This window comes from Nilaparvata lugens, chromosome X (assembly GCF_014356525.2).
Source record: "Nilaparvata lugens isolate BPH chromosome X, ASM1435652v1, whole genome shotgun sequence".
Lineage (NCBI taxonomy): Eukaryota > Metazoa > Arthropoda > Insecta > Hemiptera > Delphacidae > Nilaparvata > Nilaparvata lugens.
Genome location: NC_052518.1, coordinates 103,541,978 through 103,561,417, shown reverse-complemented (window position 1 = coordinate 103,561,417; position 19,440 = coordinate 103,541,978). Strand labels below are relative to the sequence as shown.

The window sequence follows — 19,440 nt, the reverse complement described above, 5'->3', positions numbered from 1 at the left end:
TGATAGATAAATAAATAAATATTGAATGAAAAAGACTAAGAAATTGTCAAAAACCACAGATTTATATCTGTATTAATATCAGTATTACTGATATAACATAAATATGTGGTTTTTTGACAATTTCTTACACAATGTAATGAATAAATAAATAAATAAATATTGAATGAAAAAGACTAAGAAATTGTCAAAAAAAGTAATACTGATATTAATATATCTGTAATAATCAGTATCAACTTCTCAACTACACAAAAAAAAAATGATTCGTGGTGGACATGATTAATGATTGTTTGTTTGAATTATTTCTCAGTTCGTTTATGAATCAGAAAAGGACAACGCTCACAATCAACTGCTCAAGCAAATTCAACTAGGAGTCAGGCTGAAGAAGACCAGGACGAATGATAGGAGTAAACCCATACTCGATGGTAACTATTATTTGAAACATTATATACAAAATATCCCTCAGAATGAATCAATAAGTTTAGTTTATTCAATCACCTAAAGTCTCAAGTATATGAAATATAATAATATTTATTTATTTATTTATTTATTTATTTATTCATTTATTTATTTATTTATTTATTATTTATTTATACATTGATAGATACAATACAATTCTCAACTATGAATGATTGGGAGATGAACAACAGGCTTGAAGCCCAAAACTGTTCCTTTCCCAAATTTAGATAGAAATTATCCAAAAATAGGTTATGTTTACACTTAATGATTTTTGTCCAATTTAGATTCTAAAATATCTATAAACTAGGAATTTAGAAAAGTCGAAAACCAAATTAAATAAGAATACTTCACTAAATCACCACTGATAACTGAAAAATACTGTATATCAATAATTTGAAAATTTCAAAACTTGAAAAGACACTCAAACTTACTCCTAAAACAATAGCTGTATTTTAAATTCTGTATTTAGATGCTTCTCCAGTTCTGGAGAGTTTATATATCGTCTGGTGTATAATTTTTAAAATTTTCTACTGAAAAGGAATTTTCTTATCATTTGTCATCCTTGCTTTGTTTATTATTCTTCATTTTTTTAAGCTTTTTTTATAAGTGTATTTTTCATTTTTGTTTTTATATTTTTAAACTCCCTTCTTCTGGGGGTACCAGGACGAAGAAAAATGGGGAAAAATGTCTTTAGTATGTGAATATTTCCTATTTTAGTGATAATAATGTGAAATATTTCATCTATGTTTGGTTTTAAAGCATCTAAATAAAAAAATCTACTTTGTGAAAATAATTAAGGACTGAAAATTTTGTGAAGTGAATAACTACAAGACTTAATCTATTTGGGACTATGGTGTAACCTTATCTAAATTTGGGAGAGGAATAGCACAAGGTTACCTTATTTTTTCTCTCCCTATCATTTTGGTGATGTTCTTATTGTATGAATCAACATAGAATAAAAAAATGTGGACAAATTCTATTAGATTCATGAACAAATACATTAAAAAGAACAAAGTATATAATATCCTTATCATACGATAAAGATGCATTATCAACATAATCCAATGATGTCTGTAAACTTGCACATTTATGTCATTTATAACAAAATGAAATTGGAGAATTGTAATATCTCGGGTAGATTAGATATTAATGAACTGTTTTTACCAAAGGGTGGACGTGGTTAAAGAAAGCTAATTTATATCTAATCTACCCGAGATATTACAATGGTGGCAGCGGTGGGATCCGAACCCACGCCCTTTCGGACTGGTGCCTTAAACCAGTAATATAATAATAATAATTGGCTGGTGAGTAAACCTTATCTTATCACTCCTTATCGAGATGATCCGTGCTCTGCTGTAGACTACCTCAAGAAAATGTGTTGTCACAGTAAATTCATTTTCTTGTTGAGGGTTATTTAGATAAAAATTGAAAATCCAAGCCCTTTTTTCAACTTTATTTTATTAAATCACTTTTTGTTATTATAAAAAACGACTAGCAGTCAGATATTTTACAATAAATGAATTAATCACTCACTTTGACAACTAAATCTTTCGGCAGGTCCGCCATCTTCTTGGTTGTCATTTATTTCATTTCTCATAAAATCTTACATTGTATAAAATCAGGGCTACTTATTTTTATCTATAAAATAGAATTATAGTACCTTTTTTTGAAAATAATAGATTATAAGAATACAATTTATCACTACTAGTTTCAGTGTTCACATCATCTTCAGGTTATAAAATAAATTAAATTTATTTTTATTTCAAAAAAGAGCAGGCTACTATAATTCTTTTTATAAATAAAACTCCTCATAACATGTTTCGACTTTTGATGTCATTTTCAAGCAATAAATTCTTTTTGGTATTATCATATAGGTCTAATTTATATTCTCTAGAACTGCAAATTTCATGAAAAATTAATTTTTATTCATTTCCAGTTTTTTAGAAGCATTTATTTTCATAGCTTGATAATAAACAAATCAAAAAACTTTGAAAAATATCACCAGTTAAAGTTTTTTAGCCTATTGCACAGCGCCTTAAGCCTGGTTTTCATTAGTAGAGTTAGTGGTCGAGTAACTGGCATACTAAATCTACTCTGCTTACTTGGTCGAGTAATTGTTTTCACTACAGTTGAAAATAATAGGTAAAGTGTGTTGTCTAGTGAACAGAACTAACCTTAAAATGCCAATACTTTTTAATAGATCAACACTTTAATAAATTAATACTTTTCAATAAATAACAATACTTCTTAAACTTGATAGCCTACGGCACGACTCTACTCTACTAGCTCGAGACTGTTTTCATTAGCATAGTAGTGGTAGAGTAGAGTGAGAAGCGGTGGTGGGGGAAGGCAAGTGGTGGAGTAACTGGCATACTAACTCTACCGAGCCAACTCTACTCTACTTACTTGGTCGATTAACTGTTGTCACTACAATTGAGAATAGTAAGTAAAGTGTGTTGTCTAGTGAACAGAACTAGTCTAAAAATGTCAAGAATTTTTAATAAATTAACACTTATCAACACTTTAATAAATTAACATTATTAAATAAATTAATACTTTTTTATAAATAACAATACTTCTTAAACTTGATAGCCTACGGCACGACTCTACTAGCTTGAGACTGTTTTCATTAGCATAGTAGTGGTAGAGTAGAGTGAGAAGCGGTGGTGGGGGAAGGCAAGTGGTAGAGTACTATCCCATGGTGCTATACCACTCTACTCTACTGAAATTTTTTAGTTTAGTTTTTAGTTTTATTCTAAGTCATTGACCAGCGCTGCTGGATAGACTGTGTCAGGGTTTATAAAACATATGTCACAAAAAAAGTTTCAAAATGTCATCTCACTATCAAGAAATTCACTCAGGCTATAGAATGGATTATCATCTATAAATAGATGAAAACTAGTACTCTACCATGAACGTTTTCATTGGGAGAGTTCACAAGGTAGTTAGTACTTGCCCAGGAAACTCTACTATTGAAAACGAGGCTTTAATGATTCTAATTTTTGCAGGCCTCAGAAAATTCCGCCGTCAAATGACAATAGAAGAGCAGATACAAAAATCGACCTCAGTAGCTGATGTGGTTGCTTTGGCCGCTGAGCCGGACGAACTGGATGACATTGACAAAGTCCGGGATGATCTGCAGTCCGCCAAACAGATGCTGGCTCTTGAACTCAGAAACAAGGAGGGTCTCGAGAGAGAGAATAAGCGACTCATGGCTAGGCTGCTGAACTTGGAGGTTGAACTCGAGAAAGAAAAATCTACCAAACATATTGATTCTGAGAGGGGAGGTGCTGCGCTCAAAGTTAAAACTGAAGAGGATGAGGAGGTCAGTTAAAAACTACACTATAGATAGAAACTACACTTATAAACTATACTAAAGGCCGTTTGCACAGTGTAAGTTTAAGCTAAAGCTTAAACCAAATCTGGATTTTTTTTTGTTTAAACACTAAAATTCCGTTTGCGCAGTATCAGTTTAAACTCTGTATTGAGTTTAAACTCTGGGAAAGTTTGAACCTCCAAAACAGGAGGTTTAAACCAAATAATTTGGATTAACTAGTCATCTGTAAAATTTGATGGGGAAACAGCTAATAGTAAATTATTTTTCGACGTTTTGTTTTTAATGCTTCTGTAGACGATAATAATTATTTAGGTTATAGTGAATCATTATGGATAGAATTGATAGACGTTTTTAATGCGATTGATGAAGATGAATGCGAAGACATTTTGAAACTGAGAAAAACTGGGCTAAAAAAGAATCATTTAAATTTCTGGGATGATAGAGAATTTTTTAACGGTTTTGCTTGAGTAAAGCAAGTGCCAATTTAGTATTTGATTGAATAAGCCACTTGATAGAAAATAAGACAATTTTTATCAGTGATTTTTGATTAGAAAACATGTTTTTAATAACAAATAACTGATATATTTTGCTTTCGACGGATTTCTAATAAACGAGGAAGACCGTACCGGTAGTAGAATTGATTAGATTTTCATAACAAAATAAGGTTTTTATTTTACATTGTAGATTATATTTTTTGGTGCCAACTAAATATAAGTTTTTTTCTAATAGTAATATAGCATTTCATCATTTTTTGAAGAATTTCTTGATCGCTTTTCACTTTCATTACCGTACAGCTTACAGTTCTGTGGATTTTGAACCAGGAAATAGCAGCTACATAACCATGGTTTGTAAACAAATAGCAAATTTCCTGTAAAAATTACCCTTCCTCATATTATAAACGATGGCATTTTATTACCAACTCAACGCTAAACTAGTTTAACTTGAACTGGATTAGTAAATGCACTGAGAAAACCGATTCAAGTTTAAACTAGTAATGCAATCTATACTGTGCAAACGGCCCATAGTGTAGTATGAACTATAGTTGTGTAAGTATATAGTTAGAGACAAATGTCAAATAAATAGGTTAAACATTATCTCTATGATACAGTATAGTTTATAAGTCTTATAAACTACACTGTATCATAAAGATGATGTTTAACCTATTTATTTGTCTCTGACTATATACTTACACAACTATAGTTCATACTCACTTTCATTTTTAGAGCTATTGAAATTACTTTACTTTTCTTGTTCGTCACAATTACTGAAGTGCATTAAGGGAGCAACGATCCCGCAGTATATGACACGTCAAAGTTTAATCTAATATCTACCATCCCTCCTATTTCAACACAACAGATCCCACATAACATACATCAATCAAACACTATTCAACAAGGAAGTCTGCTAACCTGTACGGACACAATACAATAAGGAATTCCCTGAGTGTTTTTTGAACTCCTTCAAGCCATCAATTTCTCTTATGTGAGATGGGATTGAATTAAATATTTTCATTCCCATATAAAACGGGCCACTCTCCAGCAGGCTTAGTCTGTGATGTGGGTAAACAAAACCTCTAAATCGTGTATTATGGGGATGACTCACCTGGTTCTCCTCATACATTCGTCTATTTTTAAAAACGAAGATTGCTAAATCTAATATATAAATAGCAGGAGCCGTCAGCAATCTCTTTCCTTTAAAATAAGGTCTGCAAGAGCGCATTGTATTAATTTTATAAATTATCCTAATGGCTTTCTTCTGCAGTATGAATATTCCATTATTCTCTATACTTTTTCCCCAAAAAATAACTCCATATCTCATAACTGACAGAAAATAAGCATGATATACAAAAAGAACAGTTTTTTATTATTATAACACAATTATTGGAACACAATAAACTTATCAAGTAATTATAAACTTGATAAACTTATCAAGTACCCGTTTCATTTTATCACAAATTGATTGTGCAAAATCGAGCGCTGTCAGATTTCACTGAATTCAGAGAGCCTGTGAAATAATTGTGTGAGAGAAAGAGCGTAGCTATTTTTGATGGAATAAGCATAAAAAGGACAACCGTATGCTCCTATTGTTCTATTGGAATAACATTGGCCATAAAACACCGTGCTGACTGAAACCAGTGAGTATAGGATGTATATTCTATATGTACTGTATAAAAACAGACTTTTTGGATGGTTTGATGTCATTTATGACAATATATCATTTGTCAAGATAATATATTTTTCAAAAAATAAAATTGTCATGATTGAGATTGATTATTTTTTTAATCAAATATATTAAAAGTAAAAGTAAATTGGTATGGCTTTTGTTGGTGAGGAGTCCCTTGCGGGAAGGTCCCACCGCCTGAATATAAATAATTTAAGCAGTCAATGGGCCTTACGACTGTCATACTTCAGCCGGGACCGACAGTTTAACGTGCCCAACCGATAACACGTGATCAATTTCTACATTGTTGAAAACAATTGAAATTGATAATAAGATAGAATCATTGAAAAAGAATTGTGATGTTCATGGTTATTCTACTCGTGGCAATGGGGACCCATTTATTAATCATCACAGATTGAAATTCTCTGACAAAAGTCCTAGTGTAATTGGTTCGAGTCTGTTTAAAAAGTTACCAAAATGTTTATATGCCCCATCAATAAATTTTAAAAGAGAACTCTATGCATACTTAGTGAATAGGGCTTACTATAGTGTAGATGAATTTCTGAATGATGACACTTGAACTCTGCTGTTGTATTATAAATGTATTCTTACCATTGTTATATACTTAAATTTTTAATTTTACATTGTTATTCGGTCTATTTTTATGTTTTGACTTGGCCTGTATGTTCTTTTTTGGCTCAATAAAATGAATTTGAATTTGGCAACATCGCAGAGGTAGAAAATGATAGCGCTATCTGCTTTGTAGAATGAGAGACAAGGATAACAACACCAATTTCAATCAAATACTGCCATTATAACATGGACCTCACTATTATATATCTGATAATTAATCTAGATTCAACTACTATTGGATAAAATATCATTATAAATTCTTCAATTTGCTAGACTAGTATGAAAAAAATCAAAGTCCACGTTATAATGGCAGTTTTTGATTAGCAATGGTACTGCTATCCTTGTCTATCATTCAACAAAGCAGATAGCGCTATCTCTTTCTCGCTTTACTCTGTTGCCAATGTAGAATTAATAATTAATTAACAAAATATTTCATATTAATTAGGAAAATTATTGAAAAATACAATTTTTGCTTGATAAAATATAATTAATTATTAATTATATGTTATTAATTATATTAAACGAAAATGAACAGTTAATATTACATCAATAAACCTGCATCAGCTACCGTCTATAGATGGCATTGACAAGACAGAGGATCGGCAATGTTGCTTTCCTATCTTTCTTCACTGTCACTCGTTTAAAATAATCAATTATATTTTATCAAGCAAGAAATTATATTTTTCAATAATTTTATAATGAATGTCAATGATTAAGATGATATATTTTGTTAATTAATTATTAATCTGTCTTGTCAATGCCTTCTATTGATGGTAGCTGATACAGGTTTATTGATGTAACATTAATTGTTCATTCTCGTTTATCAATTGAATTCTATTAAGCAAGAAATAATATTTTCGAACACTTCATACGCTAAATTCAAGTTTATATATTACATCCCTGATTAAGCTGATTTACGACTCACACTGGCGCACAAGGAATCTTCCTTTTGCCGGTGTTTTTGCCTCATGATGAAATAAAAACACATAGATGTTGTCAGTTTTCTACACTTTAATTTGGTACACGACCATGGTTTCGTGACCACACAGGTCACATTTTCAAGCTGACCAATAATTTTAATAATTTTATGATTATTAGTCAGCTTGAAAATGTGACCTGTGTGGTCACGAAACCATGGTCGTGTACCAAATTAAAGTGTAGAAAACTGACAACATCTATGTGTTTTTATTTCATCATGGAACGTTTCTACAACATCGACCACAACTCAGTTGAAGTTTTTGCCTCACCTACTGTACTTATGCATACATAAATTAAATCTTCATTTTATAACTATTATTCATAATATAAAGGATATCATCTCGTTATTATATCTAATTAAATAAAAAATGTATGTATCTTGGTTTAAGTGCAGTAGCATATACTTATATTTATTTTTTGGAAAGCTTTTTTTGTATTTTCTTTTTGGCAAAATAAATTCATTCATTCATTCATTTTTCAATAATCTCATAATGAATTTTAATGATTAAGATGATATATTTTGTTAATTGATTATTAATTCTACATTATAAAAAGACTATCTGGCAACAAATGAGATAAAAATCTCTTCAAAATCAAAATATCTTTATTTCTGGAAAGAGATAGCCCTATCTGCTTTGTTGAATGATAGACAAGGATAGCAACACCAATTTCAATAAAATATTATTATATATAATAAAGGAAAGATTTGGCTTATACACGTACGGGATAGGAAATTCACAAATGACGCATCATCACGTCTCAACTACTCAACTGATTAACTTGAAATTTTGCATTATAAATTCTTAATTTACCGGTTATAGGACTATTTTTAATTCTTTAAGATTTCAGTGGACTTCATTATAATGTAAACGTCTCTTAATAGTGATTAGTAATTTATCAATTTTCACAGCTGGTACAGAAACTGAAAGAAGAAGCAGCCGCGGCTGCATCAGTAGCCAAAGAGATGGAAGACAAGTACCAGAAAATCGCCGAGGAACTGGACACAACACGCGCCAAATTGGAATCAGCCTGGCTCAGGAACCAGCAGATCGAGCTGCAGCTGAAGGCCTACGAGAAGGGATCACCAGTCACTCAAATCTCCAAGCAGCCGTCATCTAAGAAACTGGCCGCATCTATGGCTTCCATCCCCAATGGACGACCGTCTCTGGTCCCATCCGAACAGGAGTCCGAATATGAGGAGGAAACTGAGGAGTCCGAGTCTGAGGAGGGTAAGTAGTTGCCTCCTCACGTACTGTATTCATAAAAATGACAGCATACAAAATAAATAAATTGTATTTTTTCCTTCTCTTGAATTTAAGGCTGTGCAAAGGCTAAAAATAAACAATCTACTGGTGATATTTTTCAAAGTTTTTCGATTTGTATACTATCAAGCTAACAAAATTGAAAAGTTTTCTCAGAACTTTTTTCCGACCATTACTTTTAGAGATATGAGTGCCTGAAGTTGAAATTTTTGGGACAGAACATTTCAAATTCGGTAAGAATCTATGAGATTCATGAAAATGACAGCATCCAAAATAAATAAATAAATTGTATTTTTCCTTTAGGCCTCTTTGACTGTGCAAAGGCTAAAAATAAACATTCTACTGGTGATATTTTTTAAAGTTTTTTGAGTATATCATCAAGCTATCAAAATGAAAAAGTTTTCTCCGGAAAAAAATGTTTTTCCGATCATTACTTTTTGAGATATGAGCGACTAAAGTTTAGATTTTTGGGACAGAACATTTTAAGTTCGGTAAGAGATAAATCCATGAGTTTTAGAGGATAGTTTTGTCATGATATTGTTGATCTAATAAAACAAATTTTTCCGAGAATATCGAATTTTGAGAAAGTTATTCAATTTGCTAAAAATGACCAAAAATAACTTATTTTGAGTTATTTTTGTTCATTTCTGGTAAATTGAAGAACTTTCTCAAAAATTGATATTTTTTTGTTTTAATAGATCAAAAATATTATGAAGAATCTATCCTCTAAATTTCATGGATTCATCTCTTACCAAACTTGAAATGTTCTGTCCCAAAAATTCAAACTTTAGACCCTTAAATCTCAAAAAGTAATGATCGGAAAAAAAAGTTTTCCTGAGAAACATTTTTCATTTTGGTAGCTTGATGATATACAAATCGAAAAACTTTGAAAAATATCACCAGTAGAAATTTTATTTTTAGCCTTTGCACAGCCTTAAAGCATAGAGAAACAATAGAATAAGTTTATGCTATTGTTTCTCTATGCTTATACGAATGTAAAGAAACTGTTACAAATTTCTGCGAATCCATAGGCCTTTTGCCTCTGGTTTTTTGGGTTGGACTGTATGATACGAATAAACACATTCATATATCCAATTCAGCACACCAGTATTTAGACCCAGGAAAACAAATAGGAAAAATCACTTACCCCAATCCAAAGTATGACGTAATGATATACCGATTTGTTACAAACAGGGTTTCAGGTGGTTGGAATATGGAATATGAAGAAGGGTGAAAACAAATCGATATTATTCTGCGATGGTGTGTGATCCGCTCCTGTGGTCCTTAGTCCTCAAACATTTGTACTGACTGGATATATATTTCACTCAAAGTATTTTAAACTATTTAGGGCGTTGGCTTTCACTCTCAATATATTTTCACAAACACAAACACAAGTGTAATATTATATAAGATTGATAATGTTTAAAAATGAAAGAGAGAGTTCTTTTCCTTTGTATGTAAATTTGAAAATAATGCCTATCCAAAATTTATTCGTTTTTAAAGTTTTAAAATTGTTTTATTTGAAAAGCGGAAACTGTGGTACGGGAAATCTTTATTACAATATGAGAAGCGTTAACCAGCTACTGTGTAGGACACCAAAGGTGAGCAGGGAAATTTTTAGGCACTCGTTTATGTACTTAGGACCTTATATTTACAACGAATTGCCAATTGAATTGAGAAGGTGTGATTCCTATATTATCTTTTGTGAGAGAGCAAAGAGCTGGTTATTTACAGTGAACGACGTATGGATGGTTAGAAATGTTTGTTAGATAATGGTGCAGGTTGAGCTAGCATTGTTCAACGGCACCATTCTCATAAAAATATTATTATTCAATTGAATCACTATTCCACTAAGGCATGTACGGTATTATATTAATTATTACATTTAAATGCATTTAATTTATTCCAGTTTTTGGTTTTCTGGGCTGTGTTTCAATTTATTTGTTTTTTTTATCTCATGCGCTACAGGCAGTAGTTTCAGTATTGTTTTAGCAATCTTAATCACCTAGACTAGACTCACAGCTTTTATTTTTATTTTTTTTCATACAAGTTTATTTTTATTATTTATTATTTAAGTTGATAATGTTTTTACCTTGTTAATTATACTTTGATTATCTGATCACACAACTGGATACGTGATCAGTATAATTTCCAAGATACTATTTAATTTCTACTTTTGTAATTTGAGGAGGAAATAAATTCATTTATTCATTCATTAAAGTTATGAATCAATTACTACACGAAACGAATATATTATATTTATAATGATAATGGGAGGAATTTCCCACAATGACATATTCAAAAAATAACAAATTAAACAAATAGGAGTTGCTAATTATGGATCAACTATCCAAACGAAAAACAATGATCTGTCGACAATGAGATCTGTTTTGCAACTGAGCTCAGCTCCGGGCTGCACACGCCTGCACGCTGCAAACGGCTCAAGTCGTGGGAATGAAAACTGAAAGACATGCTCAAGAAACAACAGAAAATGGTGCGGGAGGAGAAGAAAAAATACAAACTTCTGCAAAAGGAAGTTGATAAAATGGCGAAGCTCATGAAAGATGTAGACGAGGAGGATCTGGAAGATGAAGAAGATGAGAAGGACGTCGAAGAGGAGGTGAGTGGAAAAAAGAATAATATAATTATAAAAAAAATAATATAATTATAAAAAATTATAATTTGTGAATCAAAAATTTTTTTCAATTCAATTCAATGTTGGGCTGTAGATTTTTAGATTATTTAGTATCTCCCTGTAGTGTGCACCGGTGTATGTGACTGTGTATCAGCCAATCATCCAGCAACGAAAACTCGACTGCAACGAACTAAAGTATCAGTATTTCAAGAAATAGGTACCTACTTGATGAACTGAATAATATCTATTCTCATTAATTAAATAGAAATACTAAGAAATTGTCAAAAACCACAGATTTATTGATACTTAGAAAGACCGGTTTCAGTTGTTACAACATTGTCAATCTCTGATGAACTCTTGATAAACTCTCTGGTAAGTTTATCAGAGATTGACAATGTTGTAACAACTGAAACCGGTCTTTCTAAGTATCAATAAATCTGTGGATTTTGATAATTTCATAGTATTTTTATTTAATATGAATAATTACCACAATATCAACTTCTCAACTACACAAAAAGGGGAAAAAGAAAAAAATATATACTCTCTCATATTTTAAAATTTACACCAGTTACAGTTGATTATTATGTTGAATAATTTTTCTTTGTTGAATTTATATTTTTCATTATCGCGTCCAGGGTCCCCTGTTGCTTGATAAAATACGAGCTAATAATATAATACTTTACTAGTAAAATAACAAATTAAGGTATTGTGCTATTTCTCTTCCGAATTTAGATAAGGTTACACATAATTAGGAATAGGATAAATCTTGTAGTTATTCACTTCAATAAATTTTCAGTCCAAAAAAAATCTTCACAGTTTTTAATTTAGAGGTTACCCAAAACCAAACATAGAAGAAATATCACAGATTATTATCACTAGAATAGGAAATATTGAAGATGTTTGAGTAATTTGAGTATTGAATATTGGAGTAGCATATTGAAGAAAATTTTGAAGGACAGAAAAAACAAATTTGATTCTAAAAGCACATCCGCTGATTGGATTACGTTCATAAAATATATTAATGCTTATTTATAGTTGCAAATTCTATTTTTGCATATAAAAAGATGAACAACATATTTTTTATCCAAAACACCTCGCTTTAAATCTTGTTTCAGGATTGTGACTGATCACAAAAGCTTGACTATTATGAAAACACTGGCATGTTGTCAAAAATATGACTTATTTATAAAATTTTATTTTATAAATATTATTTGTAAAATAACAAACATATTTTTGACAATATGCCATTGTTTTCATTATTGATAGAGGATAGATATCACAACATTTCATCAGCAACAGTATCTGAGGCTAGACTATTTTTTGGTACTGGTTAAAAAGCAGTTTATCAAGCATTAATCTATTTTTCATTAATATTTATTTATTTATTGTATAAAACACTATAATCATAATACAATTATGACATTAGAGGAAAAAATAGACTGAGCCTGTAAGTTTTGCTATTTCTCTCCAAAAATTTTGATATAATGTTAATGTTGTTCAAAAGTTAAGGTTATGTAATCACACACTGCTTCGTCACTTGATTTTCGGTCCAGGAATAATGATTTGAAAATTTTGAATGTTGACGTAATAATCTTAATGAATCACAGAATGTCACAATAAACTAGTAGTTCTGTGAACAGTAGACCTCGCGCAGTTATAGACCACAGTCTCCTCAAATACTGTCCATCAGAGTAAATTATGCCCTATCCTGTCGTGTAGGCGAGATATCGGTGTATAAACGACTAATGGCTGTTTGGGTTGTTGTATCGATAATGCTAATAATTTTATGTAAACAGCTAGCTGCTATCATCAAAAGCTTATTGAGTTCATCAAAGCTTATTGAGGAAAGCAGAGTAAAGTCGGGAGAAAATACTATGCTACTTCAAGTTATCAATTGCATGCCTCACTGCATGCAATTAATAGTCCACACAACAGCTATGTTTTCAATAAGTTACATTGAGATATTGCATGCGTCATTATAGTTACATGCGTCATTGCATGCGATTTATAATCCACTCGACAGCTGATTTATGATGAATAATTCTATAGTCTGATTTTTACTCTAATATTGGCGTATGAAGGAGGCTCCTTTTCCTTTCATATTATCTTTGAAATGCAAAATTTCCAAAAACCTTGTATATACGTCGACGCGAAATTAAAAACGGAACATACCTGTCAAATTTAATGAATCTATTGCTGCATTTCGCTGTAAATGCGGAACATAAATAAAGACAAAATGCAAAACCATAGACTTGAATCTTAGACCTCATTTCGCTCGGTCAATTTAAAAACTTGAGAAAAATTGCACTTATTTGTAAAATTTGGATACAAAATCACAAGCCTACTCACTATTAGTAGGTAATTTACAGCTGGACTGTTTATCTTTTTTAATATTTTTTTTGTTTCGACAGGAGACAGAAACGGAAAGTGAGAGTGAGGAAAGCGAAGAGGAGGCTGATGAAAGCGATGACGAATGTGTTGAAAGCGCAACACCCGATGAAAGGAAGAAGAAGTTGACCGAGAAGGCAAAACGCTACGAAAACAGATTGTCATCTTTGAAAAAGGGCAACTATCTACTGAAAGCAAACATTGATAGGTTGCAAGATGATCTTAATAGGCAAAAAGAGATGTCATTAGCACTCCAGGAGGATCTGAATTCTGTTCTGGCTGAATTAGGTTAGGTTAGGTTAGGTCTGTAACACTGAATACAGCAAAACTTGTATCAAAAATCTCTTCAGAGAATCTATCCACAATAATTATTCATAGACAGTGAATACGGTATCTTGATAAGCGCAAGGAACTCATTAATGAGAACTTATAATAGGCAACAAAAAAATTGTTGAGTGATAAAGTTCGTTTTATAGAAGTTTTAATGTATTTTATAAGAATCAATTTTGTTCGATCGTACACTATATCAGGCCTCTTATATAGTTCTATCAGTCTTGTTCAATCAACTCATCTTCCAATCCTCTTAAAAAAATTTATTAATTTGTATGATAATTTTCGAAAATTAATTTTAAAAAAAAGATATTATCTAATAATGTATTCTAATAGGAATGTGCAATATATTATAAAAATAACTAGTATCCTTGTAATATTTTAAAAATTATTTACGTTAAGTTAAAAATTATAATCTAGTCATGTTTGAAAAAATATAACAAGGGTACTAGTTGGGTATTATCAAGAGTTGATTCAACTGTTTAGCATGAAAAATTATTTTGAGGCATTTTTGGGGAAGGTAGTAGCCTAATTTGCTTACCCATTTTAAAACGCTGACTTGGTGTATGATAAATTTTACGCCCAACCTGTTTTTCATATATATGTCACTCACACATCACATATATGTACATTAATAACCAAATTAGACAGCCTCCCATTATACATACGTTGCTTATACTTTTTGGATAATGAGTACTCTAGTGATATTCTCAATTTTTCATCAATGTAAAATCGATAAAAATAAAACGGACCACGTGTCTTACAGACAGGTTAGTAGAAAGAGTACCTAGTGATGGGGGACATTTGAAGGCAGTTATAGAACTCTTTTCATAGACTGTACTCAAACTCTTTGGATATCTGATGACGAAGAGGAGTTTGTTTTAGATATAGTTTTCAATCACTCATGTGACGTTTTATGGTGTTATCGATCACTGTACTCCACAGCTCACTTACACTTTTACAACTATTACGGTCATAATAATTGTAAATGTGAAAGTGAGCTGTGAAGCACATTTATCGATAATTTCATGGAACGACAACATAAGCCATTGAAAAGTAATAGCTGAAAAACCAAGTTCTACATTCATTGTTTCCAATAAGTAATGAGTTTAGGGCAATGAATGAAGCTCTACAACTGTACTCAATCTCTTTGGATATCTGATGACGAAGAGGAGTTTGTTTTAGATGTAGTTTTCAATCACTCATGTGACGTTTTATGGTGTTATCGATCACTGTACTCCACAGCTCACTTACACTTTTACAACTATTACGGTCATAATAATTGTAAATGTGAAAGTGAACTATGTAGCTCAGTTATCGATAATTTCATGGAACGACAACATGAGTCATTGAAAAGTAATAGCTGAAAAACCAAGTTCTACATTCATTGTTTTCCAATAAGTAATGAGTTTAGGGCAATGAATGAAGCTCTACAACTGTACTCAATCTCTTTGGATATCTGATGACGAAGAGCTTGTTTTAGATATAGTTTTCAATCACTCATGTGACGTTTTATGGTGTTATCGATCACTGTACTCCACAGCTCACTTACACTTTTACAACTATTACGGTCATAATAATAGTAAATGTGAAAGTGAACTATGTAGCAGAGTAATCGATAATTTCATGGAACGACAACATAAGCCATTGAAAAGTAATAGCTGAAAAACCAAGTTCTACATTCATTGTTTTCCAATAAGTAATGAGTTTAGGGCAATGAATGAAGCTCTACAACTGTACTCAATCTCTGTGGATATCTGATGACGAAGAGCTTGTTTTAGATGTAGTTTTCAATCACTCATGTGACGTTTTATGGTGTTATCGATCACTGTACTCCACAGCTCACTTACACTTTTACAACTATTACGGTCATAATAATTGTAAATGTGAAAGTGAGCTGTGAAGCACATTTATCGATAATTTCATGGAACGACAACATAAGCCATTGAAAAGTAATAGCTGAAAAACCAAGTTCTACATTCATTGTTTTCCAATAAGTAATGAGTTTAGGGCAATGAATGAAGCTCTACAACTGTACTCAATCTCATTGGATATCTGATGACGAAGAGGAGTTTGTTTTAGATGTAGTTTTCAATCACTCATGTGACGTTTTATGGTGTTTTCGATCACTGTACTCCACAGCTCACTTACACTTTTACAACTATTACGGTCATAATAATTGTAAATGTGAAAGTGAGCTGTGAAGCACATTTATCGATAATTTCATGGAACGACAACATAAGCCATTGAAAAGTAATAGCTGAAAAACCAAGTTCTACATTCATTGTTTCCAATAAGTAATGAGTTTAGGGCAATGAATGAAGCTCTACAACTGTACTCAATCTCATTGGATATCTGATGACGAAGAGCTTGTTTTAGATATAGTTTTCAATCACTCATGTGACGTTTTATGGTGTTATCGATCACTGTACTCCACAGCTCACTTACACTTTTACAACTATTACGGTCATAATAATTGTAAATGTGAAAGTGAACTATGTAGCTCAGTTATCGATAATTTCATGGAACGACAACATGAGTCATTGAAAAGTAATAGCTGAAAAACCAAGTTCTACATTCATTGTTTTCCAATAAGTAATGAGTTTAGGGCAATGAATGAAGCTCTACAACTGTACTCAATCTCATTGGATATCTGATGACGAAGAGCTTGTTTTAGATATAGTTTTCAATCACTCATGTGACGTTTTATGGTGTTATCGATCACTGTACTCCACAGCTCACTTACACTTTTACAATTATTACGGTCATAATAATTGTAAATGTGAAAGTGAACTATGTAGCTCAGTTATCGATGATTTCATGGAACGACAACATAAGCCATTGGAAATTAATTGCTGAAAAACCAAGTTCTATTTTCATTGTTTTCCAATGAGTAATGAGTTTAGAGCAATGAATGAAGTTCTACAACTGTACTCAATCTCATTGGATATCTGATGACGAAGAGGAGTTTGTTTTAGATGTAGTTTTCAATCACTCATGTGACGTTTTATGGTGTTTTCGATCACTGTACTCCACAGCTCACTTACACTTTTACAACTATTACGGTCATAATAATTGTAAATGTGAAAGTGAGCTGTGAAGCACATTTATCGATAATTTCATGGAACGACAACATAAGCCATTGAAAAGTAATAGCTGAAAAACCAAGTTCTACATTCATTGTTTTCCAATAAGTAATGAGTTTAGGGCAATGAATGAAGCTCTACAACTGTACTCAATCTCATTGGATATCTGATGACGAAGAGCTTGTTTTAGATATAGTTTTCAATCACTCATGTGACGTTTTATGGTGTTATCGATCACTGTACTCCACAGCTCACTTACACTTTTACAATTATTACGGTCATAATAATTGTAAATGTGAAAGTGAACTATGTAGCTCAGTTATCGATGATTTCATGGAACGACAACATAAGCCATTGGAAATTAATTGCTGAAAAACCAAGTTCTATTTTCATTGTTTTCCAATGAGTAATGAGTTTAGAGCAATGAATGAAGTTCTACAACTGCTTCAATTTTTCTACTATGCGTAAAAACCGCACTTGTAGTCAGTTTTATCGATTTTGTATTGATGGAAATTGAGAAAGTCACTGGAGTATCACAAAAAAGTCACGAAAAGATCTACCAAAAATTGTGCGCCCCAAATGCCCACATTTGGGACATTCGCAGGGGTCAACCAAAAAGTGGCAGTGCAATGACAAGGCCACGCCCTGGGGGGACCGCCTTCTTGATCACGGACCCCCACGCCAGGTAAGTAAATACGAAATTCAGCACCTATTATCCAAAAATTATAAGCAACGTATGTAAATTTAATGTAACAAACGTTGCATTTGAATGTAGAATAAATTCTACATTCAAATGTAACGAATGTTACATTAATAATTATTGTATCACCCCACACATATGACACACATACAAATGTATGCAAGAAAAAATATGCGAGGAACTAAATATGTCCTTTGTTAATGTAACATACGTTGCATTTGAATGTAGAATAAATTCTACATTCAAATGTAACGAATGTTACATTAATAATTGATGTATCACTCCACATATGACACACATACAAATGTATGCAGGAAAATATACGTGAGGAACTAAATAGGTCCTCTGTTAATGTATAACATATGTACATTATGTAACGAATGTTACATTAATAATTGATGTATCACTCCACATATGACACACATACAAATGTATACAAGAAAATATATGCGCGGAACAAGATAGGTCCTTTATAAATGTAAATTAATTTTTTAATTAAGCTTGATTGATTGTGCAAACTTACCAGATGATTGAGTGATCATGTTTCGTCTATTGCTTTCACATTCACTCTTCAAGGGAGATTTATAGATAACCAATCATAGTGTAGATAGTAATTTGCCATCATCCAATCCTATCTCAAAATCGCTCAACCTTCAATAACAACGCATTAATACACATTAACATACACTTAAACCACATTTGCTTCATCTGTGATTATTTATTGAGAAAAATGTTGTATCAGCTAAGAATGTTATTTATACAAAATATTTTATTACACAATGTTTTATTTTTAATCAAGTGTATTGTTGATTTGAAATACAATAATTATATTCTATAATACATTGTGGTAATTTATTTCAGTCGAATGCCTTCTTCTTATTGGACTATAACAAAATTATCATGATTAGAAGAATCTTACAAAAGATGAATTTCCAGAAACATAATTAACTTTTGTGGAAAAATTGAACATAGAGAGTCAAATTGAAGTAAATAATGAAATTTATTTCAGTCAAATGTCCTCACCTTATTGGATTATACCAATTATCAAGATTTGAAGAATCTTTATAAAAGGTGAATTTTCAGAAACACAATTAACTTTTGTGGTAAAATTGAACATAGAGAATCAAATTGAAGTAACTACTAATCAAATTTATTTCAATCCAATGTCTTCTCCTTATTGGATTATAACAATTATCAAGATTTGAAGAATCTTTATAAAAGCTAATTTCCAGAAACACAATTAACTGTTGTGAAAAAATTAAACAGAGGGAAACAAATTAAAGTAACTAATCAAATTTATTTCAGTCCAATGTCTTCTCCTTATTGGATTATAACAATTATCAAGATTTGAAGAATCTTATAAAAGGTGAATTTCCAGAAACACAATTAACTGTTGTGAAAAAATTAAACAGAGGGAACCAAATTAAAGTAACTAATGAAATTTATTTCAGTCAAATGTCCTCACCTTATTGGAT

General features: G+C 31.4%; 1 protein-coding gene and 1 pseudogene across 1 annotated transcript in view; one reads left to right on the top strand and one right to left on the bottom strand.

The window, feature by feature from the left end:
- LOC111049569 (nucleolar and coiled-body phosphoprotein 1) overlaps positions 1 to 18,805 on the top strand; it is a 64,951-nt gene extending 46,146 nt beyond the window's left edge. The window contains exons 9-14 of the mRNA XM_039442176.1: positions 308 to 422; positions 3,465 to 3,781; positions 8,475 to 8,800; positions 10,355 to 10,427; positions 11,285 to 11,446; positions 13,873 to 18,805. Of these exons, the coding sequence (XP_039298110.1) occupies positions 308 to 422; positions 3,465 to 3,781; positions 8,475 to 8,800; positions 10,355 to 10,427; positions 11,285 to 11,446; positions 13,873 to 14,142 (1,263 nt within the window). The 3' untranslated portion in view covers positions 14,143 to 18,805. The remainder of the gene's footprint in view (positions 1 to 307; positions 423 to 3,464; positions 3,782 to 8,474; positions 8,801 to 10,354; positions 10,428 to 11,284; positions 11,447 to 13,872) is intronic.
- LOC120355103 lies at positions 17,809 to 17,958 on the bottom strand (annotated as a pseudogene).
- Positions 18,806 to 19,440: the final 635 nt, after the last annotated feature.